The sequence below is a fragment of the Schistocerca piceifrons genome, chromosome 3 (assembly GCF_021461385.2).
Source record: "Schistocerca piceifrons isolate TAMUIC-IGC-003096 chromosome 3, iqSchPice1.1, whole genome shotgun sequence".
Lineage (NCBI taxonomy): Eukaryota > Metazoa > Arthropoda > Insecta > Orthoptera > Acrididae > Schistocerca > Schistocerca piceifrons.
This window is the reverse complement of record NC_060140.1, coordinates 645,817,784-645,845,517: the sequence shown is the minus strand read 5'-3', so window position 1 is coordinate 645,845,517 and position 27,734 is coordinate 645,817,784. Positions and strand designations below refer to the sequence as shown.

The 27,734-nt window shown below is 39.7% G+C and overlaps 1 protein-coding gene across 1 annotated transcript; it reads right to left on the bottom strand.

Annotated features, from left to right (window-relative positions):
• Positions 1–22,256: 22,256 nt before the first annotated feature.
• LOC124789658 (trypsin delta-like) lies at positions 22,257–27,526 on the bottom strand. Its single transcript, XM_047257091.1, has 2 exons — positions 27,122–27,526; positions 22,257–22,667 (listed from the first exon to the last, which is right to left on the bottom strand). The coding sequence occupies exons 1-2, from the start codon at positions 27,524–27,526 to the stop codon at positions 22,305–22,307; spliced, it is 768 nt and encodes a 255-aa protein (XP_047113047.1). The 3' UTR covers positions 22,257–22,304.
• Positions 27,527–27,734: the final 208 nt, after the last annotated feature.

The following is a 27,734-nucleotide window of genomic DNA, read 5'->3' as shown; positions in this document are numbered from 1 at the left end:
TTTATTCTTGGGGACACAGAATAAATGAAAAGTCTACATGCTGCAAGACGCACTGAAATGTTGGTGACTTGCCGTCTGCAGTGCTTTTTCATCAAAGTTTTCTATAAAATATTTGGCCACAATTGGAGAGAGAGGACTTTCAATGGCGGCACCGTCTACGTGTTCTAAATACTTAAGAAATAACTTCAGGTAAGCACATGCAACTTTTTGTTTCTAATGGTCCTGCAGAGTTATTTTCGTAAATAACAAAGTCAGAGAAATCTAAAATATCCGACCCTTATAGTTTATGTGTTTTCAGACGTCCTGTGAAGTACTCTACATTGTCAATATGGTCATCTTATTTGACTACGAAGAGTCTCAGTGAACAGTGAAGTAGATCTACGGCCAGGAATCTGGTAATGGCTCTAATGTTGCTCAATACTGGCTGAGGACGAGAACCGTCGTCATGTATTTTCGGTAGGACGATCAGTACTCGGGGGAACGTCAGTCTACTGGCGCAGATCTTTAATGACTTTAGTCGGAAAAAAACTCTTCTTGAGAAGGTCTAATTTTGTTATATAAATCTTGCCAGTTGGATCCTCTCTTAGCTTGAGACAAGCAGGATCATCGAGCAGCACCTCTTCCTTGCCACTGAATTCAGCTCGTGAGAGAAGGAGGGTGACGTTCGACTTGAGGGCAGGTAAAATAAGGCTGTCCTTGTCTGCTCTCAACTCTGACTGTCTTCCAGCTGAGCGGATTGGCGTGGCTCGAGTTAAAATTCGCCAGCAGCCCCTCCTAATCTCTGTGACAGCGTAACGGAAAGTTTAGAAGTTTCCTGTTGAAAGGAAGCTGTCACATATCAGATAGGACCTTGAGAAGTGTTGGTGCGTATTTCAAACCTTTCTCATCCACCGAAACCTTTGCGTCATCCACGATCACTCATGTGAGACTTGGCGCATTCTCTTCTTGCCCTGAGGGGAGTGTACTTTAACATTTGGCGACCCAGGCATGTTGCTTAGACTAGTCAGCTACAGCCCAGGTAGTGCTACTTACCTGAGGAATCAGTCGCAGCAGCATTGCCTGGACACGAGGCATCGCTTGTTTCACGAGAAGTCTGAAGTTTTATGCTCAGCGTCAGCTTTCTGGGACTGTGTTTTTAAGGAGGCTGTACAACTCAGTACTGCGGTCAGTGTTACTTAACGGATGCAGGTTTTCAATTCAGTGCCACCTGGAATCAAGAAATTGATTTCAATTAAATTAAAACAGGAGGAACAAGAACTTCTGATTCATGATCCGAAGCCGCGCGTTGCTGGCACTTAAATCAGTTGTTAACCACAGGAGCGATCGGCAGCGCAGTGTCCACGGCACTTGGGCGGAATGCCTTTCTGTGGCTCCTGGCAGGGGGCACTACCAGCGCTGTTTCCATCCAACTAGTAGCGTCTTTCGGTGAGGTAAGATCTTTGGCCAGGAAACAGGTAATGGCTCCAGTGTTGCTCAATACTGCGTGAAAACGAGAATTGTCCTGATGTATTTTCGGTATGACGTACCAGTACTTGAGGGAACTGCAGCCTGTTGACCCAGATCTTTAATGTCTTTAGTCGGAGTAGAACTGCTCTTGACTGATCATAGAGCAGACTGCTCCTGGCCTGACAAATTTCGACGCCTCTGCCCGATTATCATCAGTCGCGTCTTGCAACAGTGGCAGCAGGAACTAGCATCACTTGAAGATGTCTAACAGTTCCATCCACTAAATATTGTGGTTTCTGTACAATATAAGAAGAAGGCAAATCCAAGAAGAGTATATGTAAGCAGCACTAGTTAACGACCCCTTGTCATATAGGTTGCAGCTCGTGGTCTAGTTAAGCTGGCGTCGGTAGGTCAGTGCGTTCGGTCAGAGGGCTGGCTGTCAACTGTAATGAAAAAACGTAAGTGAAATATTCAACCATCAAGTAGAACAGGTATTCGGCCAGACCAGGTGTAGAGGAAAAAACATAAAAAAGGATGGTGTTTTTCACTACAGCCTCTTGATAACGGGGTCCCTGGCTCGATCGATTCCCTGTGCAGTTGGGGATTTTCTCCGCCTCGGTGTTGGGTATTTGTATTGTTCACATCATTTCGTCATCATTCATGAACTGCCCACAGCGAAAAGTAGAAAGCTTGGGACTTTTTAGGGGCCCTGATAACCATGCCACTGAGCGAATCACAAACTAAACTCATCACAATCATCAGAGTCCGATTGTTAAACGGTTGAATTAATATATTATTTGATGTTTCGCATTACGAAAATATGTAGTTCAAGTGATGTAACACTCTACCGCAGTTGTTATGAATCATCACTAAGTAACATTGTTGGGAAACCTAACTTACTCAAGTATGTTCTGGATCAAATATAATAAATTAAATCAGTGATAGTCGTTAAATCTTACTTCATTATCTGCCACATGTGTTCTGTACTGTTACAAAAGGATTTGGACATGTACAAGTAATTGTGACAATTGATCTGAGACGTTATAGTCAAGATTTTAGGCGTCCTATTCTAACTGCCCTTTTCCAAGCGTTAATACGTTATTTTACCTAATCAGAAGGCCCTAAGTTTCTCTATTACTTTAAGGCTTTTAGGCATCACACTGACGTGATCCCTTTCGTATAATTTGATTCATCTAACTGACAACGTGTATCAAATATTATCAAACAAAATCTATTGAAAGGTGGTAGACAATAGTAATTATTTTCATTTGGTGCTAAAAAAAGTTGTAAAGACTGATTATATTTTACTGTAAATAAAGTCAGATTCATTGGCTTTACCAGCTTGAAAAAATTTAATTCAGGCCATAATGGACATTGTATGTTAACAGGGGAATTTTTGGACGAAGTAATCTGTACACTTCTAATTTTCGTTTTGTATAAAAATTAAATGGAATTTTAATTACGATGAAGATATGACTTTACAATTATGAAATAACTAATGGTAGAGCGCATATGCCGCTCGATCTTTCTGTCACCACGGAAGTTGATTCCAACTTCATTTAAATAGTCAGAAATTACAATTAAAACAGGAGAGCTGAAAAACTGGTCATTTTACAAAGTAAATCCGAACTCGAATCGTTATTAGTCCAATTTTTAATGGCAAAATTTTACATGAAGGCACTTCCATCAATATCGTGTCCCTGTCACAAGGGGAGGTAGAAAAAAATCTAATTTCACTTTTCCCACAGACAACTTGATTAAAGTTATCGGAGAACTAGTATTATCATCACATATTGGGTTTTCAGGCGTTAATTTTCCGAGGACTTTGACCTTTTTACAATTACAAAACATATCTTTTTTCGTAATAATTCACTACATTGACCATAAATCTGCAAATACTTGACAGTAACAACACTAGAATTAATTAATTAATTACTAAGTTCATCAGCAGAAACAGGACTTTCTGTTATTATTATGATCATATTCCTTTCGGACTCTACAGTCAGACAAAAGAGTTCACCTTTGTGGTTTACCAAAAAGTGTGACCGACTATCCACTCAAATGATGAAGACAGTTTCATTAGTGTAGCGTAGCTTCTGCCATTTGACTACATATTATTCACTTCAAGTGTTACTACAAAATTTTAGAAAGGCACAGTAAACATTAGTCGCCTGGCAACTGTATTTGATTACATAGCGTTCGTGGTAACAGAATTATTTCATTGAATAATCTTGGATGTCGTTCGAATGTAGCTTTAAAAAGAACAAATATTATTAAGAGAGTCTTTCTATAGCATAGTATTCTCTTCATTAATTAGTCAAAGATCTTATTAAGCCTTCACTAGGTAATTATAGAGTATAACATATGGATAACACACAGGTCAATTTGTCGATGCTCAGGATCATTTTTAACCTGTTTTCCCAGGCGGCAGCCAGAGCTAAAAACCGGTACAGGGTTTTTAACGTTAACATTATTTCTAATGATAAATAGTATGGCTCGTGAGATGAACACCCCTTAAAGTTTGGGGATAATTTTACATAGAATTACTCTAAATTATATTGAAGTCTGTATAAGTACATGGCTTTTAGATAACTTTCATGTGCTTGAAATAAACTGGGTTAAAATATAGATTTTCTGGAAAACACATTATCCAACAATATTTAAATTCTGTCGAAGAGCAAGGGAGATACTGTTGTGTCTGCTGACAAATTATTAGTTTCTGTGGAGTTCATTAAACCATGACAGTCTCTACAAAAAAAGCGTGGGTACACAAAGTGTATAAGGAAAACAACCCTTATACTTTTACATAAATGATATAAAAAAATTTTAGGTCAATGTCAGTAAATTATCCTACTTTTGTTTAGATAAGAGCTTTCTGTATGTGTGGAGAACTTTAAGTTTCTATACGTGTTTCTTAGTGTTCTGTTGAAGGTATAGCTGTTCGATATTATTGGAGTCAGGGAAGGCTAATAAACAATGCTCTTCATGAAGTATTCATTTCTTAATGGACCTGACATTTTCCATTACCTTATCTGCAATTTAAAGTTCCTCTTCCTCAAAATGGATAGTTCCAGACGTATTCTCAAAAGTATACTATCTACTACATGGAGTTCTAGGGTTTGTGTTAACCTTTCACGTTAGCATATTTTTCTTAGGTGATGATTTTCTGTTAATGTAATCAGTGTTTGTCTAATTCTCTCTTCTGAGGAGCTTTCCGTCTTTGGAATTCAGGGAACTGGACAAACCAAATGGTTTATCTCTGATTAATTAAGCACTGATTCAACTGGCATACGTTGGGTGTATGTGTGTGAGAACTTATTGATTATTTGGTTAAAAGGCCCAAGGCCCATAGCCCAGACTGTTTGCTGAATGGAAGCATAGGTATTAATGAACCAAGCTAATTCTCTGAAAAAGCCTAGCCTCAGAGTTTGGCTCCAGATGAAACCTAAAATTAAAATTATATTAATTTGACGTTCTCATAGTGGTGCTTTCCACTTTGCACTGGTAAAGTTAGCAACATTACCTGATAGCAATGCATCAGGTTTACCAATTCTTGGTATAAAAATTTGTTATTTTTTTAATAATATGTACTGCTGTGATAGTTTTCTTTGCATACAGCTTGAGATATTTAAAGGAGGTACCAGAAAGTGTGATTAATTGGTTTACTTCGTCTCATGCCAGAGACACATGGACAGAGACGTCGATCATCCTGGAGAGAGTTCCTACTCTTACACATATCTATGTAATAATTCGTATAAGTCTTATCCTTTATTAACATATTTATGTAGGATGAAGTTTGCTCAAATAATTCTGAAATCTCTGGACATCCATGGGGAAGGTGAGGATTGGCATTCACCATCACATGAATCTCTCAAATAAAATGGATTATTTTAAAATCACTGTATTACAACTTCGAGCCCATCATGATAGTGGAGGGGGCGGGTACATAAGAGTCCACAGATTAAAAGACAACTTAAAGTATAATGTTATACTTTGGCATGATAACCATAAATGTAATAGTGGGATTTTTAAACTCCATTCAGTGGTTGCGGGTCCTAACTCATTGGTGATATGTGACCTTTCACACTAAAGACAATACAGCTAGCCAGTCCCATGACTTGAATGTTATGTTTGTCCTCATCTCCACTGACTCGCAAACCAAGCAAGAAGCATCTCTTTCTACATAAGTGTCCTCAGATATGTCACGACGTAGCAGTAGTTAAGAATTCATTAAGGCTTGTTTGACAATCTTTTGACAAAAATAGTTGCATAATTTTTGTCAATGAAATTTAGCATGCATGTGGGTTTAATAATTTACTAGCTAAAGATGCCAAAGAACTAGGCTATTCCAAAGATAATTGTGTTTCTTCATTTCATTGCACTGACATTGACAATATCTGGCAATATTTCTGTATGTGAACTCACGATTCCAACAAATTTGGTTTTATCCATGCTAGACTTATATTTTGGGAGGTTTACAATTACTCCTGCCTCTAAAAAATCTGTACTACTTTATTCAAAAAAGGCACTACTCCCATACAGGTGTTTTAGATGGGTACATCATCACTCTACAGGGTTACCGTATGTAACAGTTCACATCCAAGAACAGAGTCAAGAGCCATATTAATACTTGAACTGACAAGCCATATGCAAAACACGAAGTTCATAACCTCTACCTGCATATGTAAATCAAGTATATTTGTGAGATTCCTCTGCAGATACGACCTGCACAACTAATAATGGACTTCAAAATGATGATGGCTCAGTCATCTTCTAGAATAATCACTCAGGCTACAGGTTGGAGGAAAATGTATGACAATAGGTTATTTGTCCAATTACCACCATAGGGTATTCATAACCTTTTGTGATGTCCTGTTTTCTCTGCAACAGAACTACATAATTTAATTACAAATTAACTAGTTCAGCTTGTTACTTCAAATTAAGATACTTGTGTTCTGACAGCTTATAACTAATATGATCTTCACTAGAGTTGATTTAAATGCAAGGAGACTGCTGACATATAGGCACATTTTTTAAGAGACCTTGACCTCTACGCCTTGAGGCGACTTGCTGTGTCTGGGTTTCCTTTTCAATAAATCTACATAATATACATTCTATCAATACAGACATGGTATTTACCACTGGAGATGTCTAACTTTGCGTCTCTGTCTGGTACAAAAATAAATATGAAGAATGTAATATCGATTAAACTTTCTACAATTATGAATATGGATTCCACGACTCCATTTCCTACTATTAAAGATTTTTGCGTTAATAGCTTGGCATTGTGGGACCTAGTACCAATGGCAACAGTAATCTTAGAATTCCGAACTGGCAAGACAGGCATCCTCACTTTCTCACTAATTCTGTTGAATGAGTTAGTGGACGGCACATTGGCAGTAGTTCCAGTATCTAGTAGTTGGGATATTTTACACTGCAGTATTAACTCTAGCCTGAACTACATTTTCATATTAGTTATTCGACATGTTAAGATCAGAACACAACTGATCTATGATATCTGTTCCATCACTACATCACAACAAGTTAACGGTGAAAATTATCTAACAACGGAATCTCCCTATCGCACCCCCCTCAGATTTAGTTATAAGTTGGCACAGTGGATAGGCCTTGAAACTGGACACAGATCAATCAAGAAAACAGGAAGAAGTTGTCGGGAACTATGAAAAAAATTAGTAAAATATACAAACTGAGTAGTCCATGCGCAACATATGCAACATCAAGGAGATTTAGCTATAGGAGCGCCGTGGTCCCGTGGTTAGCGTGACCAGCTGCGGAACGAGAGGTCCTTGGTTCAAGTCTTGCCTCGACTGAAAATTTTACTTTCTTTATTTTCGCAAAGTTATGATCTGTCCGTTCGTTCATTGACGTCTCTATTCACTGTAAGAAGTTTAGTGTCTGTGTTTTGCGACCGCACCGCAAAACCGCGCGATTAGTAGACGAAAGGACGTACCTCTCCAATGGGAACCGAAAACATCTGATCGCACGATCATAGTTCAACCGATTCCTCCACAGGAAAACATCTGATATATTCTATACGACACTGGTGACGGCATGTGCGTCACATGACAGGAATATGTTGTCGACCCACCTAACTTGTACACTTAGCGAATGGGTAAAAAGATTCTTCTACCTTGCCCGATTTAGGTTTTCTTGTGGATGTGATAATCACTCCGAAAACAGTGATGAAAACGTAAGAGTTTGTCACATAAACTGAAAATAAAAATTTAAACTTTTCACTCGAGGGAAGACTTGAACCTAGTACCTCTCGGTTGGTATCTGCTTTCGCTAACCACGGGTCCACGGCGCTCCGTGATATCCATTGTCCTTGATGTTGCCTATCTTCGGATGGACTACTCAGTTCGTATATTTTACTAATTTTTTTCATAGTTCCACACAACTTCTTCCGGTTTTCTCGATTGATCTGTGTTCAGTTTTTCAAGGCCTATCCACTGTGCCAACTTATAACTAAATCTGAGGGGGGTGCGATGGGGAGTTTCCCTTGTAAGTAATAAAAATGGGACCTGAAGTACTCTGTTTCTGATTGTAAGCCTGAGTATGATAGTAAATCAAATGTTGTAAAGTGAAAGCAATGCCGTGCTGTAATAGTAATTGACTATCATAATGAAACATCTCATCCCGATCAAACTCCAGTAGTTGGCTGTGGTACAGCAACTTTTAACCCAGAGTCCAGCTCTTTATTCATCTGCACATCTTTCTCAGATATGGATACATTTCATAAATTCATGAGAAACGATCTAGCTCTGTACAACAAACTGTTCTTTTAATCCTCCTACTACTAGAATTACTTTGTTACACTGAGTACCACTGCAATCAATATGACCCCAAGTAATAAACACGGGATATATCGGACGTATTTTATATAATTTACTGAACTGACATGAAAGCATACATTACTGATTGAAACCAGGTGTAGTATGTATTTTAGCACTTAAAGATCTTGTCTTAAACCTTGATTTTAGAGAAAGAACAAAGCAAATCTTCACATTTAAAACAAAGATCCTCTAAATGTTGTTTACAGACAAAGGAAAAGCATCGTCTGCACCTTTCTGAATGTTTTGTATGCACTGAACGTTCGCATAGGGGTCACCGTTTGCGTTTTGCCTGTCCTACTCACTTCAACTGAAGGAGAGGAACGAGGAGGAGGCTATTTGCTGAGCGACTCCATTTTTTTCTGTACTTGACTTGTTCCGAGTTCCAGAAGAAATTCTCTCCTTGTGTCGTTGGTTTTTTATTCCAGTCAGGAATTAAGTCGTGGCAAATTATGAAAGCGTTTAGAGCACTAATATCTAAAATAATGTAAGAAATATCCATGGGCCATCTTCTTGTCACACGTTTTATTGTGTACTTCCTAACTAATTTGTCCATTGTGTCTACATCTAGCCGGCCGTAGTGGCTGTGCGGATCTGGGCGCTGCTGTCTGGAACCGCGAGACCGCTACGGCCGCAGGTTCGAATCGTGCCTTGGGCATGGATGTGTGTGATGTTCTTAGGTTAGTTAGGTTTAAGTAGTTCTAAGTTCTAGGGGACTAAGGACCTCAGAAGTTGAGTCCCATAGTGCTCAGAACCATTTGTCTACATGTAATTTAGTTGCATTATAGTCTACGATTATAAGAGTGTTTGCTACTTTAAACTTACGTGTCTCGTCTCTGAAATGCATAGTATTCAGAAACCTCACTATCTTACCCTTATTTGGGCAATAAGAGACTATTGAGCTGATTCCTGGAATCCGAAGAGACATGAAGCTCCATTTCTTCCCTTACTTCGATAAATTGTGCAGGTAGTTCTCGACGACTTTATCTTAGTTTTCCTGGTAGAGTCATTTGCTTACGTTGTAGTTCCTTTGCCGACTCGAAGCTTGTAAAGAAATTATCTGTTGCGATATGTCTTTCACTCAAGGATAAATATTCTGTCAACTTTAACACTACCTTTTTCCCTGATTTATATCTCTAGGCTGACCTTCGCTCTTCCCTGTGTACACCTGGAGGCATGTAACATAGTAGTTTGTGCTGTCACATGAAGCCCATATCTTTATACCATACTTTACAGGATTCGAGCGGATGTACTGGCGAAATGGGCACCTACCCATAAAAGTTACCAGTTGTTCATTAACTGTAATATTGTCTTGTGGTTTGTATGCATCATGTGCTTACCCACGGTTCAAATAAATCCCTTGCGAAGCCAGGGCTACGATACTGTCGCCAGTGTTGAGCATCATCAACATCACCAACCCGAATACAGCGTGATGTTTCTGTGAAGCGGCTCCTAGCCATAGAACTATTGAAAATCGATCGGCCATGCTCCTCGTTCCATAAATTCACTATGCCCTCATTGGGACCTTTGTAAACTCACACAAGAATAAGCAGGCCAAGAAAGAATGCAAATTCTTCTCTATCAACACCTGTCAATTATTTACCGAAAGTAATGTTACATCTTTTGTTGGTCCACTTCGAAATATACTCGAAAATCCTGGGCTTCATAAATAATTCAAATGCGAACTGCACAGTATTTCCGTTCCTTACAGTATGCCGCGTTGGGCCTGGAGCCATCTTCAATATATTTCATGCAGGCTGTCTGCCATGTAATCTATCAGGATTTTTACCATGTTTCATTCCCATTTCTCGAGTTGAAAGAAATGGGATTTACATATGTACTTACATATTATTATTATTATTATTATTAGGTTATATATACCTACCTGAAAACATTCTACTTTGAGATGTCAGCAAATCATATTGTACCCACTTAGTTCATTGACCTGTTTACAATATTGGTGAGGCCATGACAGGAAAATTTAAATTCCTTCATGTTTTGGATTTTAAGATGTCCTGTTTTAGTGATAGGCAGTTAAATTGGTATTCATCATTGCTTCTAATCTTTTATACAGCTGCACAAAGGGTCTTGTGTGTGAACTCTCAACAAGAAATTATCGATCAGCGAAAACGAGATTGTAGTGCTATCCCATAATGTCCAAACGGTGCACAAAGGCCACCATTTTCTCGATGACAGTTTCATGTATAACGTAATTAACTAACAAATTTCAACAACAAATTTTGGACGTATTATTGGATATGAGCTATCTACTCAATTGACAAAACTTTTTAACATGCACAGGCAGAGTAATAAGCAATGATATCCATACCTTAGGTGTGTGAGCTAATTTTATGTTTTAGGAAAAAAGTATTCATATCAAAGATGCTATATGGACAGATTATGAATTACATTTTTTTAATATTGCTTTTTATATATATTGTTTATTCACTCCATTTCTCCAAAGGAGTACATCTCATAATATCTCTCATTCCAGGCGTCAATCCCGACCTGCGGGGTCTGCTGTTAGGGTTAACTGGATCTGCCGTATTAATTTTTAAAGGGTGACCAGATGCCCTTTCTGTCGCCAACCTGTAACCCCTTCTTCGGGATGGATTGTGTGTACCCCAACTGTGTGCGTCTAGTGTAATCCACGCAATAGTGCAGACGTGCAGCAAATATCTGCACGTCGTGAGACTTGACTTGAAGTGACTGCTATCGTAATATTATATTTCTTGTAGATGTACATCATGAAGACTCAAACAAAAGGGTATACATGAAAGGTGGTCGAAAGTGTTAGTGTAATTAATGTTTTGAAATTATTGGATATGCTATTATATTTTACCTTAAGTAAAATCGAGGTCGTCACCTTCACTAGCTTGAATAAAAATTAAATCCTGGCCCAAGTGGTCATGGCTGGTCAGTGCTATTCTTGGTGGTGGATGAACAATTACGCAGTTAATGTTCATAAAAAACAATTATGTTATAAGCTAATCAGACAAGTTCAAAATTCTAATAACAAAGTAAGAATAGAGCGCTTATGGGTCTGTGTCTTGTTTCACTACTTAAGGCGCTTCCAACTGATTTAAATGACGAGAAATTACTAACATACTAGTAAAAGAAGAGAAATGAGAGGTTGCTCATTTTAGAAAATAAAATATCACTGAACATAATGGTCCAGTTATTAATGGAGAAAAGTTACAGTGAACACACATCCATATCGTGCAACTACCAGTAGGGGAAGAAGGAAAGAATCTAAGGGCACTGTTTCCATATTATTGTAATACTTCTTAGCGGCAGCTACAAAGGGATTTATTTGAGAGGAGTCCATAAGCAGGATTATCACTTGACCTTATTATTATTCGCATGTCCGTTGAGATCTATTCAATCAGGGACAGGAGTTCACCTTTATGGTTTCATCAAAAAATATATTATGACACACTAATTGTGATTCTTAAAGCAGTTGAGACACTATTTTATACAAGCATAATTTTACAGAATAGTTTAGTTGTGTCAACTGCAGTGAAAAAGCCAGATCTGTCTGTGTCTCTACGTATTTTTGTTAAATAATACATAATTTTGGTAGGACCAGTGACAAAGACTCATTTTCGTCAAGGAGGAACTGTTAGCAGCTTGCCTTTTTGATAAATAATACATAATTTTGGTAGCACTAGTGACAGAGTCTCATTTTCGTCAAGGAGGAACTGTCAGCAGCGTGCTTAGCACACCACATGATTTTTATACTGTCGTATAATATTATGCAGATAATTTAGACTTGGAATACAACAGGCAATTTAATTTGGGTGTTGACGGCCATGTTGCAGGCACCATTTATGATAGATATGGCTACTCTTGTTTCCTTCCTACATGAAAGTGTGTTACTACGGTGCAGGAATGTCTGACATTATCAACAGTAAACGTACACGCTTTTGCTGCGAGATAAATTTAACACCCTAACATAGAGACATTATAATGTCAATCTAACACTGAAAGGGAAGCAACCTCATTTAGTACCTATACAAATGAGTATACTACTGTTGAGTATGATATTCCATCGAATAGTCGTGTAGTTTCGATTGTGTGCCAACAGAGTATGATAAGTGGTTTTTGCTGGGAGGTAAAGTTAATACCCTAGTATGTGGTTCCTATAAAATTGTATAAGGCTGAGAGTAATACCGTATTTCGAGTTGACTCTAAATGTGAGAATAACATTTTTTACTTTGGTAACTGTCATTGGCGAAAGCACGTAAGTCGGTAAGATAAATCAGGAGTTGTGCCCCATGTGTGATTTACAAAGTGATATGCACGTGAAATTACGCAGATTGAACCTCACAGGGCAAGAGGTTTACTGAACAAAAAAAAATGCTCAGTTAGCGATTTATGTTTTGCAGGCGTTTTCTGTCTGTCTTGTGACATATGACAGAGATCGTAGAGCAACATAGGTGTGGGAGATAGTTAATTTGAAGCTCGGTTATGCTTTCCAACATCTATGATATAGAAATCGAACAATACAGATATGCAGATGCTGCTTGTTTTTTCATAAATTCCATTAATATGGTGAAACAATACTTCAGAGCATTCAGATACTTTTAAGCATACTATAATTACTTTTAAATACTGCAAGTCACACACTTAACGTAATTTTAGGATGAGTGCTTTGAATATGCCGCAAAAGAAAAAATTAAAAATTCGATAATATCAATCCCTCTCTCTCTCTCTCTCTCTCTCTCTCTCTATATATATATATATATATATATATATATATATATATATATATATATCTGCGTGTGTGTGTGTGTTTGTGCGCACATGATTGAGGCTCAAATATCTTTGACCTTCACAGAAATAAGGAATATCTGGTGCTATCATTTTAGGACAATGCTGTGATTAGTTGGTGATGGGAATGCATTGGGATGGGAAGGGTAGTCCAGTGGAGAGGGGCATAACCATGTAATGTGTTCGGGGTCGTTGCCCAGCCCGTTGAGATTTTCTAAGTGATAATTAAAACTTTTGTCTGTGTGTGCCAAAAATTAAATAAAACCTGTAGCCAGAAATTGTCTGTTATCAAATTATTACACTTCTTTCATTGTGTTTAACGTTGAGACATTTAGATAAGTCAAAATAGGCTCTTGTTCTGCTTTTGAATACATGTCTTTAAGAAGAGGGGCTCCTCAGACCGATAAACCTGGAGTCACCTCAAACAAGTAATCTTGGCTAGAATATTGTGCTTGGTTCTCTCTACTCCTCCCTAATACTGCAAAGCTTTTTGCCATTAACCCTTAATCGCACCTCACAGTGGCGTCTTAGGAAACCCAATCTATTTTATATTCTGTATTTCAAAAAGTACAGTGGAACAATTTACGGAAACTTAGTATCATTTCTTTCTGAACAGTGTCAATATGAAAGCGATGTTAACTCAAACATTTGGATTGCTGAATCGGCGATGTCGAGATGAAATACTGTTTAACGCCTGTCGGGTCTTGATAGTGTGAGCTCTGTGTAGCTTGTTTATGCTGATTGACAATATATAATTTTATAAATAATACACCACTAAAACAAATACACAGTTTGTGCATTAGAGATATGTTTTATACTACGTGCTATTTATTTCCAATTTGTGTCAACAAATTCTTTTGTAAATTACACTTTTTCGCTTAAAATCTAGTGTAGTGTGGTAGCCCAGGGTGAAGGCCATATTGCTGATTTGTGCAGATTGGTTAATTTATAATTCGGTCACTATGCAATACTGAAATATATATTCTATGTAATTTATCACAGTTTTCTATCAATGTAGCCCTATTAATTTCAGTTTTGAGCTACAGTGAGTAAACGACTCAGAACAGATGAAGATATACACTCCTGGAAATGGAAAAAAGAACACATTGACACCGGTGTGTCAGACCCACCATACTTGCTCCGGACACTGCGAGAGGGCTGTACAAGCAATGATCACACGCACGGCACAGCGGACACACCAGGAACCGCGGTGTTGGCCGTCGAATGGCGCTAGCTGCGCAGCATTTGTGCACCGCCGCCGTCAGTGTCAGCCAGTTTGCCGTGGCATACGGAGCTCCATCGCAGTCTTTAACACTGGAAGCACGCCGCGACAGCGTGGACGTGAACCGTATGTGCAGTTGACGGACTTTGAGCGAGGGCGTATAGTGGGCATGCGGGAGGCCGGGTGGACGTACCGCCGAATTGCTCAACACGTGGGGCGTGAGGTCTCCACAGTACATCGATGTTGTTGCCAGTGGTCGGCGGAAGGTGCACGTGCCCGTCGACCTGGGACCGGACAGCAGCGACGCACGGATGCACGCCAAGACCGTAGGATCCTACGTAGTGCCGTAGGGGCCCGCACCGCCACTTCCCAGCAAATTAGGGACACTGTTGCTCCTGGGGTATCGGCGAGGACCATTCGCAACCGTCTCCATGATGCTGGGCTACGGTCCCGCACACCGTTAGGTCGTCTTCCGCTCACGCCCCAACATCGTGCAGCCCGCCTCCAGTGGTGTCGCGACAGGGGTGAATGGAGGGACGAATGGAGACGTGTCGTCTTCAGCGATGAGAGTCGCTTCTGCCTTGGTGCCAATGATGGTCGTATGCGTGTTTGGCGCCGTGCAGGTGAGCGCCACAATCAGGACTGCATATGACCGAGGCACACAGGGCCAACACCCGGCATCATGGTGTGGGGAGCGATCTCCTACACTGGCCGTACACCACTGGTGATCGTCGAGGGGACACTGAATAGTGCACGGTACATCCAAACCGTCATCGAACCCATCGTTCTACCATTCCTAGACCGGCAAGGGAACTTGCTGTTCCAACAGGACAATGCACATCCGCATGTATCCCGTGCCACCCAACGTGCTCTAGAAGGTGTAAGTCAACTACCTTGGCCAGCAAGATCTCCGGATCTGTCCCCCATTGAGCATGTTTGGGACTGGATGAAGCGTCGTCTGACGCGGTCTGCACGTCCAGCACGAACGCTGGTCCAACTGAGGCGCCAGGTGGAAATGGCTTGGCAAGCCGTTCCACAGGACTACATCCAGCATCTCTACGATCGTCTCCATGGGAGAATAGCAGCCTGCATTGCTGCGAAAGGTGGATATACACTGTACTAGTGCCGACATTGTGCATGCTCTGTTGCCTGTGTCTATGTGCCAGTGGTTCTGTCAGTGTGATCATGTGATGTATCTGACCCCAGGACTGTGTCAAAAAATTTTCGCCTTCCTGGGACAATGAATTCACGGTGTTCTTATTTCAATTTCCAGGAGTGTATTTATAATCCAGGATGAAATTTTTACTCTGTAGCGGAGTGTGCGCTACTAATATGAAACTTCTTGTTAGATTAAAACTGTGTGCTGGACCGAGACTCGATCTCGGAACTGTTGCCTTTCTCTGGCACAAAGTTTTAATCTGCCTGGAAGTTTTCTATCAGCGCACACACCGCTGCAGAATGAAAATCTCAAGCTGGAGACGTCCTTCAGACTATGGCTAAGCCATGTCTTTACAATACCATTGCTCCCAGGAGTGGTAGTTAGGCCAGGTTCGGAGAAGAGCTTCAATGAAGTTTGCAAGGTAGAAAGCCAGGTAGTGGCAGGATTGAAGCTGTGAGAACGGGGCGTAAGTCGTGCTTGGGCAGCTCACTTGGTAGCGAAATTATCTCCAAATGACAACGGTCCCGAGTTCGACTCTCGGTGTGGTGCACAGTTTTAACCTGCCAGGTAGTTTCATATATTTATAACGTTTTGCTGTTACGAGTCGTTTGAAGTCCCAAATCCTGATGAAGGTTATGGTTTTGTCGAATTTAGGAACCATCAGGCACGGAAGAAGACGGGGATAACGAAGATGGTAACCATAGTAGTTCTTCCAACTGAAATTTCGTTCTAGGAGAGAATGACTATAAGTGTTCTTCAACTATACTTTCTAATAAGAGAATAACTAATTCTACAAAATTAGTTTCTCACCTCCCAGGACGAAAATGACAAGCAAGCTCTGCTTCTAGTCCAGTTGAAGCATGGCAATTACGAATGACAGATGATATGCTAGATCGGATTGTCACTTACACAGGCGAAAAAATTATTGACAAATTTTCATCAACTAGGAACTCACTGATTACCATATTACTACAAGTTAGTAGAAATAAGATTGTCATTGGTCTCTTGTATATATGCAGAGTAAACAAGGTGGCTCAGACAAACGCAGAAGAAGTCTTGCCTCCTGAATTTTGTAATGCCCTCTTTAGCACACCACAAAGGCGATTTCAGGTTTTATTAGTTCTCTAAGATTTGACGATAAAGCAACTCAATAGAATAGTAGACAAGAAGACCGATTTTTGACAGTTCAGGACAACCTCGCAAAATTTATTGATAAATACGATTCCCCAAATACACCTTTAGAATACTATGCAGTATATAAGTAGCCGTTAGATTTCCTTAACAGCTGCTCTTTCAGAGTATAGGTCTTGAAATCTGGACAAATTTGGAACTAAGATTTTGATAATGCTTACCCACTTTGGATGTTTTAGAACCATGACTGTATATAGAATGTAAATAAGTTATACAAAACTGTAACCAGTCACTTTTTGAATTATTATGTTTTGTTCCATGAACCGGATTTCGAACCTTTTCAGGTTCCATTTGAAGTTGAACCTGAAAAGATTCGAAAACCGGTTCATGGATTAAAACATAGTTATTAAAAAAAGAGACTGGTTACAGTTTTGTATAACTTATTTACATACTAAGATTTTGATGTTGAATTCTTCCAAGACATATGATATTCTAAACGCTTTTCCACTTGCTAGCATGGTAGTTAAACAGAAAAGTGAAGCTTCCCATCTTATTAGGAGACAAAGTTAACAGAACCCATTCATGCACTAATAGAAGCCTGGTAGTTGAGATATGTTTTTCGTCAGTTCATTTTTATCAGAAAAGCACTGAGAACTTTGCTTTGACAGTGTTGGGGACTGTAGGGAAAACTAAGCCTAGACTAAAACAATTATGTTTATGTTATCAAAATGTCCAGAAACGACAATTTGCGTTTGATGTCAATAAAACGCTACTATCATATGTCCCAAAGACATGTTATACTGTTGGTGTTACCACTCACAACACAGACGACATCAACAAAACGACAGGAAAAGCTGTAAATATAATTTCATACAATGAAACAACCTGTGGCACTGACACATTGAATCAAATGTACAAAACTGACTCCATTCCATGTGGAGTTCAGTAAAGAGGCATTGAAAAAATTATCTTCATATATTGCCATGGAACTTGGTTGCACCACATAAAAAGGCCACTTTGAGTATACCTACATGACAAGGGAATTTGAAGAAAACTCTGAAATACGTATAGCAAATAGACTTGTGCATCAAGACAGACCACAACCTTTAATCAGCGAAGTGAGATGTTCTCTGTGTTCATTTAAAAGAGAAAGAAAACAAAAAATGTGTAGTCAGAATTGTAAAAGGTCGATCTGTGATGAAGGAAGAGCACTAATTTGTACCGATTGTGCTCACAGATATTACAAATAGTGACAATACTAATTACAATACTTCATTTCATTCTAATGAATAGAAGTTTATACTTTCTTATACATTTGTGCGAAAATATACTATGGTAGCAAGTAACTTTGTAAGCACACTATGCCAAAAATCTTGTACAAATCAAATAATCCAATATATATATATATATATATATATATATATATATATATATATATATATATATATGTATAATATGTGTGTGTATGAGTAATTACTCATTATTTGAAATTTATAGATGTTTTTTCATAGAGTGTTTACAAAGTTAGTTATAATCATAGTATCTTTGTGCAAATAAGTATAAAAAGATAAAACTATGTATATTAGAATGCTGTTTAAAACTGTTACTAATATCAATCACTTTTTCTACTGGCAGTGAGCACACTTGATATGATTTACTGCTGTATTATTACATTATATTACGCAATTCATTGAAGTTGAGTCTTGTGTCCAATATATATACAAGTAAGAAAACACATATAAAAATTAATATTCAGTATGGTGGTACAGTGTGACATGTACCAAATTTGTAAAAATCCTATGTTACCCATTGTAGCAACTAAATAAAGTCAAGTAATACATTCTATTGTAGTACACACCTTCAAATTTAAGGAAGGTAATCATTAAAAAATACAACACATTACTTAAAAACAATACTATGCTCACTTTGTAAAAGTCCTATATTAATTATTCTTGCAATAATAAAATAACCATTATGGAAAACTATATGGCTATTTACAACATCCCATATACATAAGAATGTCCAATTAGCTTACAGCTGTTGATATGTGATAATATTTTACTGGGGGCCAGTGAACCACTGTGTGTTGTGCAGTGTTATTCAAATCAGGTGTGAGGGTTAAGACTGTATAACTTATACTGAAGTATAGATTTGGTGCCTGCAGCTAAGTTACATGGGAAACTAGTCTACACACGAATTGCATTGTGGAAATAGGCGAGCGAAGCATTAATTTTTTGGTTGGCGTTAAGCAGTAGGAATTAGTGTTTACAGACTGCAAATTTCGCTCTGTAACAGAGTGGGCACTGATATGAAACTTCGCAGCAGATTGAAACTTTGTGCTGGACTGTAACACGAACACTGGTCTTTCGCTTTTCGCAGGGAAGAAGTCTATCCATTGAGCTACCCAAGCACAACTCACGACCCGTTCTCACAGCCTTACTCCCACCAGTACCTTATTTCCTTCCGCAAAAGGCAAAGGCCTGAGATTGAGCCTCGGTCCAGCACAAAGGATTTTATACGTTAAAGTTCCATGAATAAGTGCCTTTTTAATTACAGTCACTGAAGGTAATTTACAACTGGAGTTTCTAAATGTAATGATAATGTGAATGGAGTGTGTGTGCGTGTGTGTGTGTTCAAATTAGCCGAATCGGTTTCTGGACTACGTAGGGACCTTTTCACTTTGGATTAAGATATAATAACGTCATTCTTTTTCATACAACGAATTTCACATCCCGCTCTCAACACAGCATGTTCAATTAGTTATACTGGAGAGTGAAAGAAGTTTACTGTGAGCACATAAGCCACATAGGCACATTTGTATGGAAGTTACTGCAGTGACACGTGGACCTTGAAAGTAAGTTGTCCGCAAATGCTGTCTTAAAGTAGTCCAATGGCGAATCAGTAAGATGGCATGCAATGGGTCAAGCAAATGAAGCGTCGTAAAAGCTTCCAAACCAGTGACCAGTTTATAATCTTAAATGCATTCCCTTCTGTTGCAGACTTCCATTATATATCCATTATCGCTCTTTTACATAATAGTTAAACGAAATCGCAGCAGCTAGTTGAACTTTTCCCCTTACTCAATTTGGAGTCTTACTGTTGCCGCGCTATTTTTATAGACGTCGTACATCCTTCGTTTGTCTCTTTGTTTCCTCCATATATGCCTCGAAAGTAGTAGCACTGTTCGTTGCTCACTCTAATGCTGCTTAGCTGTTACAATTTTCTTAAAGAATTCCAGCATGGTAGGTCGTCTTCTTTCTTCCAACGGTGTTGTCAAAGAGGGCGGAGGAGCGGACAGAGATTCATGGCACTTTCTTGCTGAAGGCAGTGGTAACCACTACATTAACGACACATAGCAGTATCACAGGACGTACTCCCGACTACTCGCCTTTTCAGATCTATGGGAGGGCACAACCAAGGGGAGGTGAAAAGGAGATAAGGATTCAATAAAGTATAACGTTTTGAGAGTCGGCTCATGGGATGTCGGAAGTTTGAACGTCATAGGGAAGCTATAGTATTTAAAAGGGGAAAATCTAGTGCTAAATCAAGGCAGGAATGTATAACAGGATACTGATCGGGTAATTTATATATAAAGGGAGAGAGAAATCTATTACTCATGGGGGACTGGAATGCTGGTACAGGGGAAGGATTAGAAGAAAGGAGAAATACGGGCTTGGTAGTAGGAATAAGTAAGATTAAAGACCAATTTAGTTCTGCAATAAGTTGCAGTTAGTAATAGGTATTACTAAGTTCAAGAATCACGAAAAGGAGAAGTATACTTCGAGAAGGCAAAGAGGTATGACACGGTTGCAGGTAGATTACATCATGGTCAGGCAGAGATTCAGGACTCAGAGAACAGATTATAAGGCGAACACAGGAATAGATGCAGAATCAGGTCAGAATTTGGTAATGATGATGGGTAGGATGAAGTTTTGGAGACTAGTCAGGAAGAGTCAGTGCACAAGAATGTGGGATAGGGAAGTCCTAAGGATTGAAGGTAGGTACATTGAAGTTCTCTGACGTTGTAAATACTGTGATAAATGAATAGCTCTGTAGGCAGTTCAACTGAAGAGGAATGGACATCTCTAAAACAGGGAAGTGACAGAATTTGGAAAAAATAACAGAGGTACCAGGAAGGCAGCTGCGAAGAAACATTGGGTAACAGAATAGATATCATCGATGAAAGAAGAATATTTTCAGGGACATTTCGGATTACAGAAATATAAGTTACATTCGAATGAGAAAAGTGCATTGCGCATGGAAGTTCAGGCGAAACTGCTGCAAGAATAAAGGTGAAGAAATCGAAGAAAATGGACTCTTGCAAGGACTGACGCGGCATAAAGAGAAGTAAACACAAGTTTTTGTGAGAACAACACCAAGGGTGGTAACCTTAAGAGTGTTATAGGAATTCTACTATGAAATGCACGGGAGAGACTGGGTAGGTGGAAAGAGTTTATTGAAGGCCTGTATGAGGGGGAGGACTTGCCTGACGACGTGATAGAAGAAGAAATAGGAGTCGACAGGGATGAAACTGGGTATCCATTATTAGAAACAGAATTTAAATGAGTTTTGGGAGACTTGAGATCAAATAAGGCAGAAGGGGTGGATAACATCTCATGTAAATTTCTGAAATCATTGTGGGAAGCGAAAACTAAACTGCTGTTATTTTTCTGTGTAGAATGTGCGAGACTAGCGATATACCTTCATACTTTCAGAAACATATCATTCATTATATTTTATTGAGTGTATCCTTCTTCATTACTTTTGATATGGAATTCATAATACAGGAGAATTAGTCAACTTAGTTTTGAGGACATAGTATTTCGGTTAAGAATGAGTAGGCCATTCAGCTGAAGAGGTATGGACAGCTCTAAAATAGGAAAATGACATTATTTGGAAAGAAAATCAGAGGCACCATGAAAATAGCTGCGAGAAACATTGGGTTACACAAAAGATACTTCAGTTCATCGAAGGATGAAGAATATGTTCAGGGATATTTCAGAATACAAAAATACGATTCACTTTCAAATGAAATAAGTGCACAACGCATGGAAGTTTAATCGGAATACCTGCAAGAAAAACATGGAGAAATCGGAAAGAAAAGACTGTCGGAAGGACTGACGCGGCATAAAGAAAAGTAAACACAAACTTGTGTGAAATCAAAACCAAGGGTGGTAACGTTAAGAGTGTTACGGGAATTCCACTATCAAATGCACGGGAAGGACCGGATAGTAGGAAAGAGAATACTAAAGGCGTGTATAAGAAGGAAGACTTGTCAGATGACGTGATAGAAGAAGAAATAGGAGTCGACAGAGAGGAAAATAGGGATCCAGTGTTAGAAACACAATTTGAAAGAGTTTTCGGTGACAAGATTAAATAAGGTAGAAGGGATGGATAATATTCCATTTAAATTTTGGAAATAATTGAGGGAAGTGGCAACAAAACGACTATTATTTTTCTGTGTAGAATGTATGAGACTAGCGATATACCTTCATACTTTCAGAAACAAATCATCCATCATATTTTATTGAATATGTCCGTCTTCATAACTTTTCGTATGGAATTCATAATACAGGAGAATTAATCAATGTAGTTTTGAGGACAGTATTTCGGTTAAGAATGAGTTGATAAAATGAAACATAACATAATAGAAAAAAGTTTTATTGTCGTGGTTTTATGTTACAGTTAAGCATAATTTTTTCATGAACTGATCGATCGCTTGTTACACGCCAGTTACTTGCGTTATCCAGGAATGCAAGTTGGCCACATTAGAGTAGACGCCAGGGTAGCCGGCCTGAGCGCATCCTCTTCCCCAGGAGACGATACCGTACTGGGTGGATCCTTCCACCAGTGGTCCGCCGCTGTCGCCCTGGCACGAGTCCTTGCCGCCCTCGTCTTCGCCCGCGCAGATCATGCGCTGCGTGATCTCGCCGCCGTAGGCAGAGTTACAGGAGGCACGAGCCACGATGGACGTGGTGACCGCCTGCAGCTGTATGGGGGAGGAGCCTCCGGAGGACAAGGCGCCCCAGCCCGTGATGGTCACCGCTGTGCCTGCAGATGGCTCCGTCGTGCCGAGACTCACCGCCTGTAAAGTAAAGTACACACTCGTCACGAATCGCCCTTGAAAACAGCAGGGGAAAGTGCTTTGGGAACATAACATTCGCTATTCAATGTTTACACAACGAACAAAACATTATGCAGGAACCTTTCTTCAATAAATTTCATTTAGCTATCCCTCCACTGCACGTATGTGTTACTCATTAAACAGTAACCGATTTCAGCCTGTAGTGGACCATATGTATGAAAGATAGTCAGCTGAGCATAACACTGAGCCCATCTCTACGACATGACTACTTCATAGTACACATAACTTGCCGAAAGTCACATGTAAAATGTGACGTACAATTTTATTTCGTGTGTAGCTCATTCATTACTTTCCATGATTTGATTTGACGATTTCAGAGAAGGAGAGAAAGTGAAGGTCCTTTATAGGAAATCATCTTGTACAGCCAACACCGTGACTGCCATTAGAACAGTAGAACAGTTGAAACACTGGGCTCGGTACATATGAGTATGACGAAGGAAAGGAGAAGAAAATATTAAAGTTTTGGGGTACGTTTGTAACAAGAAACCAATGTGTAAAAAAAAGGAGGAGAGAAACATGATGGAAATATTACATGAAATGCTTGTTTACAGAAAAAAAATCGTGCTTCATAAGTAAACCCCCGGGAAAGCCTCATAAAAGCAACAGAGAAGAACTTTATAACAGCAATAAATAAACGCACCGAGCTGACATAACTCGATATATGAAATTAGGTGAGAATTGGATGAATGAAATGTAATTAAATACCAGAAAAGAAGACAACCGTGAATGAACGTCGTTAAAGAATGTGTGGAGGAAGATTAGGTCTCCTGTAAGGAAATCTAACCGAGTTGATAGTCAAAGGAGGAATCTTTGGGTGCCGTAAAAGGCAAAATAAATAAAAGTTTAATGCCTGAAGTGAAGAAGAAGATGATGATGATAATGTTGATGAGTGATGCAGAGCTCTAATGTCGTCATGATGAGCTGTCCGGTAATTAATATCGACGGACTGTTGCTTTATATTCTTTAGTAAGCGTTGTAAGGCGATAATTTTTAGGGAGATATTATTGCTCAGTATTCTAGCAGTTAATGTCAAAATTTAGAGACTTTTTATTGTTGCACCTAGTCAGCTGTAGTGTGTGAGAGCTGACTACGTTCCCGTTCCTTCACTAACGCAGAATTGATGTCAGTAAAGAATAGAGAACCTGAGTTTAGAACGTGGTAGTCGTGCAAACTGTTCGCTCAGCTACGATCTTCCCCATTCCCCCTTTCTCCCACAAACTTAATATTTTCCGTTTCATAATAAAACTATTGATCATAAGTAATAAATTATAATCGGACAACACTCCGAGAATATTCTCAACAATGTTGCTGATGAAGTAAAATTTTTCTGGAAAATGAAGTCTAGCGCATACGAATTCAGACACATTAATTTCTGTGTTACCATGTTGTGCATAGCAATGGAAATGTTTTGCCACTGAGAAATGAATGTTAGGGAATTGTTAGAGCTATACGAAGGAATAGAGAAACCAATGTTCACTTTTCAGTTTAGAGCGCAAAGTCATCACATAGAAATGCCTAAAACAACAGTGTCTTCCACCGTGTATATGGATCTGGTGAGAGATTTAGCCTGAAGCTATGCAGGCCACATAACATAAATGTCAAGCGTTTCTTCCATCAAGACAATTTTCAGCTGCATTCTGTAGGGGCAATGCAAACGCTCCAGAAGCGTTTTCGATGAGAAGTGTTTGTTGACCCACAATATAGCCCTTAATTGGCTCCCACCACGTTCATCTATACTCACACAAACCGCTGGCTACGAAGACCACATTTTGGCACAGACAACGCAGTGCAGACCAGTGCAGAGAATTGGCGGAAAGCACTTGCGGCTATTTGGGACGTGGGTGCTGGGTAGTTAGCACAACGTCACGACAAATGTCTAAGTCGGATCGGCGACTATTTAGAGAGGTAGCTGGATGGTGTGGCTAACAGTTGCGAAAAAATAATTTTGGTTTCCACTGTGGTTTTCATTTAGCGAACGATCCGACCTTACTTCCCGAATATCCCTCATATTAATTATCAATTTGCGCTTGAATACATCCTTGTTGCGTGTATGTTAGTACGCTATCTATATTTTTGTAAATATTGAGGCTATTTCACATATATGAACCATGTGGATCACTGATAAACGTATAGCTTTAACATTATGTGGTCTCAGTTACACCGCAGTCACTCGAAAATTACGTGAGGATTATTGCGAGTTTTATAATGTTTTTATCGCTTACACCTTCATATGGAATCTACTTTCTCAAAAATCACAGAGAGATCCGGTGCAGCGGTCAACGTCGTGGACTCGGGTTTGAGAATATGGTCGACTAACTGTCCGTGGCTTGTCTAAACCCCTTACGACAGATGCTGTGGTGGTGTCTTTGATAAAGATGCAGCCGAAATCTTCCACCAATCTGTCTGCTCTGTCATTTGACAACATTCACACAGATAAATATATTAGATTAGGAATATAGTCGGTTTGGTATTCTACACTAGCTTAATTAGGGGATCAATAACGTTGAGTAAATACCGTACTAGAATGAATGGAACTAGTTACCGCAAAATTATTTACTTTCCGACAGCCGAGAAATGCTGGCGTATAAAGTCAGTACAGGGTATTAAACTGTCCTCTTCACATAGAGTTATGCGGACACACTAAGTTGGTTCATACTGATAAGCTCAATGTAACACAAGACCTCCACCCAAACTGAAACTGACAGAAAAGAGCTGAAACAACAAGCGAATGACTCTGAACACATGTAGTGTAAGTGTTTCTCTGGCTGCCAAGCAGTGGTGAGTATAGCACCGATTACACAACTGTGAGGATTTGTACTGGAGTCACGATATGATCTGTGATATTAGTCGACGTGTTGAAGATGTACGTTGAGTGTCTATAAATTTCGTCTACACATAGGACATATTATACCGCCCGCAAACTCCTAGAGCTGAGAGTACTTCAGCACAACACAGAATACACGTCAAGGTTACTGTTTGCTCACAAATCTGGAACAGAAAAATGAATCATGTATTCGTTCGTATAAAAGCACTTCACCATGCCTCAGACACCACAGAGAGGCAAGAAATAGTCACTCTGCTACCACAGAAACGTCTTAACTGACTCGTAGTTGCGAAATCGACACTTTTCTTGTTCTAACAGTGAGACGTTTCACTGATGTTCTTGTCATTAAAGCCTATAAGTCCTTCCTTCGCAATTTATCCACTTTCTACACGCACAGGAGAGTCCTTTTCCACACTTTCGCGAGTCTCTAGTAAGTCTTGAGGCATATGGGTGTGTGCTCCCTGCAATGAACCCCAGCACCCATTACAAAAGCAGTGGCTTACTCTACACAGGTCATGAAGCTGAGAGTTAATTGCCTTCTTTTCGTATTCCGTATGGAAAGGGATTCTAGAACATTCTAAAACTCCTCCTACGACTAAGGACTCAGCCAATGGAATTCATTCCTCTGATTTTTGGTGGGGAACGTCGCTCACTGTAGCCCGTGAGAAATTCTACGAAGGGTCAGTTCACGTCCTCTGTTCGTTAACCTCACAGATTCCTTCGTATTAAAAGGATGCTCTTTATCTTGTAAGATGCTATCGCTCTTCATCCCTACATATCAGCACTTGGCTATTTTCAACGATTTCTTAGCAGTGGGAGTGCATCTCACATTTGCTAAGCAGCCTCGCCACGGCCAGCCTGCCTCCCTTCTCTTTCCTTTACAGCAATTAAACGTTACTTTCGGTAGTACACAACACGGTGTGTTTCTTAAGCCACCTTCTCCTGATCGCAGCTTTCACAAGAATCAATAATGGTCTCAGCACCCTGTTCTCAGCGTCCACTTTAAATTAATTCCCAGGCATTCAACACCACAGAAAATGTTTGTAGTGGTGCTACCCATAATCAACCAAAGAAAATTTACCCTTCGTGAATCGTGATCTCACATCGACTAAAAGATGCAATGTGGTATAATATTACATGTATGGAGGCAAAATATTGTAGCCTTACTCATCCTCTTAAAGAGCAGCTACAGAACATGTGAAAAATTTTGTTTCGGTTCCTAAGTCATGAAGATGTTTTTTAACCAAACCATAGCTTCCTTTATGACTTCAGATAAATGTCATCATATGATAATTATCGTTCTAATACATGAAAATTTTCTTATGGACAAATATCTATTTGAAGAAGATAAATTTAACGGCACCGTATGCCGTTCCGATTTGTTAAGTGACGGCGATACCTGGGAAACATTCGTTTGTTGCCCATCGAATTCAGTAGGTCGTATCGAATTTAAGGCACCTCGAAATATGTACGAGAAAAAAACTAAGCAAACGATCCTTAGCGTACAGTTCATATTTAAAAATAAATCTGAAAAATGTTGAAGTTAGTATTTTCTGTGGACGAGTTGTACCTGAACGTTGGAATCGAAGGAGAATGATCCGTCAATCTGGATGACACCGACGTCGTAGTCAGTGGTATCGGAGTCGTAATCCCCGTGGTAATATCCGTCGGCAGCATCGTACACAGTTCCGCCGCTTCCGCGGGTGGAAGATCCGGCCCTGAAGGACATGAAGTTGATGAAGGCGCCCTCTATACAGTGGGCCGCCGTCAGCACCCACGTGGAGCTGATGATGGAGGCGCCGCAGCTGTGGGAGCCCAGCTTCTGCAGCGACAGCTGCCAGGGGTACTGCGAGATGTCTACGGCCTCGCCGCCCACGATGCGGCCATCGAGGCGCGGTCTGGGCAAGTGGGACCTCGTGGAGGGCGCAGCGCTGCAGAGCGCCACCAGCAGGCACAAGACGACGGCTGTCTGCATGGTTCTGGCCGGCGGATGAACACAGTCGCCTGTGCGCGGCTTTTATAACGGTCTTATCGATTACACAAGTGACTCTCCACGCTAATGACCTCTTGAAAATCTGATAGTCACGGTCCCGCAATTAGTTCACCAAGGTCAAAGTAATAAATGAATACATGGCGAAATATGTTTCGTCACAAAAGTCTCACTAGTGGCAGTTTATCTCATC

Excerpts from the sequence above, each read along its gene's own strand:
- LOC124789658 (XM_047257091.1), bottom strand. The coding sequence starts at position 27,526 with ATGCAGACAGCCGTCGTCTTGTGCCTGCTGGTGGCGCTCTGCAGCGCT. Across the intron at positions 22,668-27,121 it reads CCTTCGATTCCAACGTTCAG|GCGGTGAGTCTCGGCACGAC; the intron begins GTACAACTCGTC and ends TTTACTTTACAG.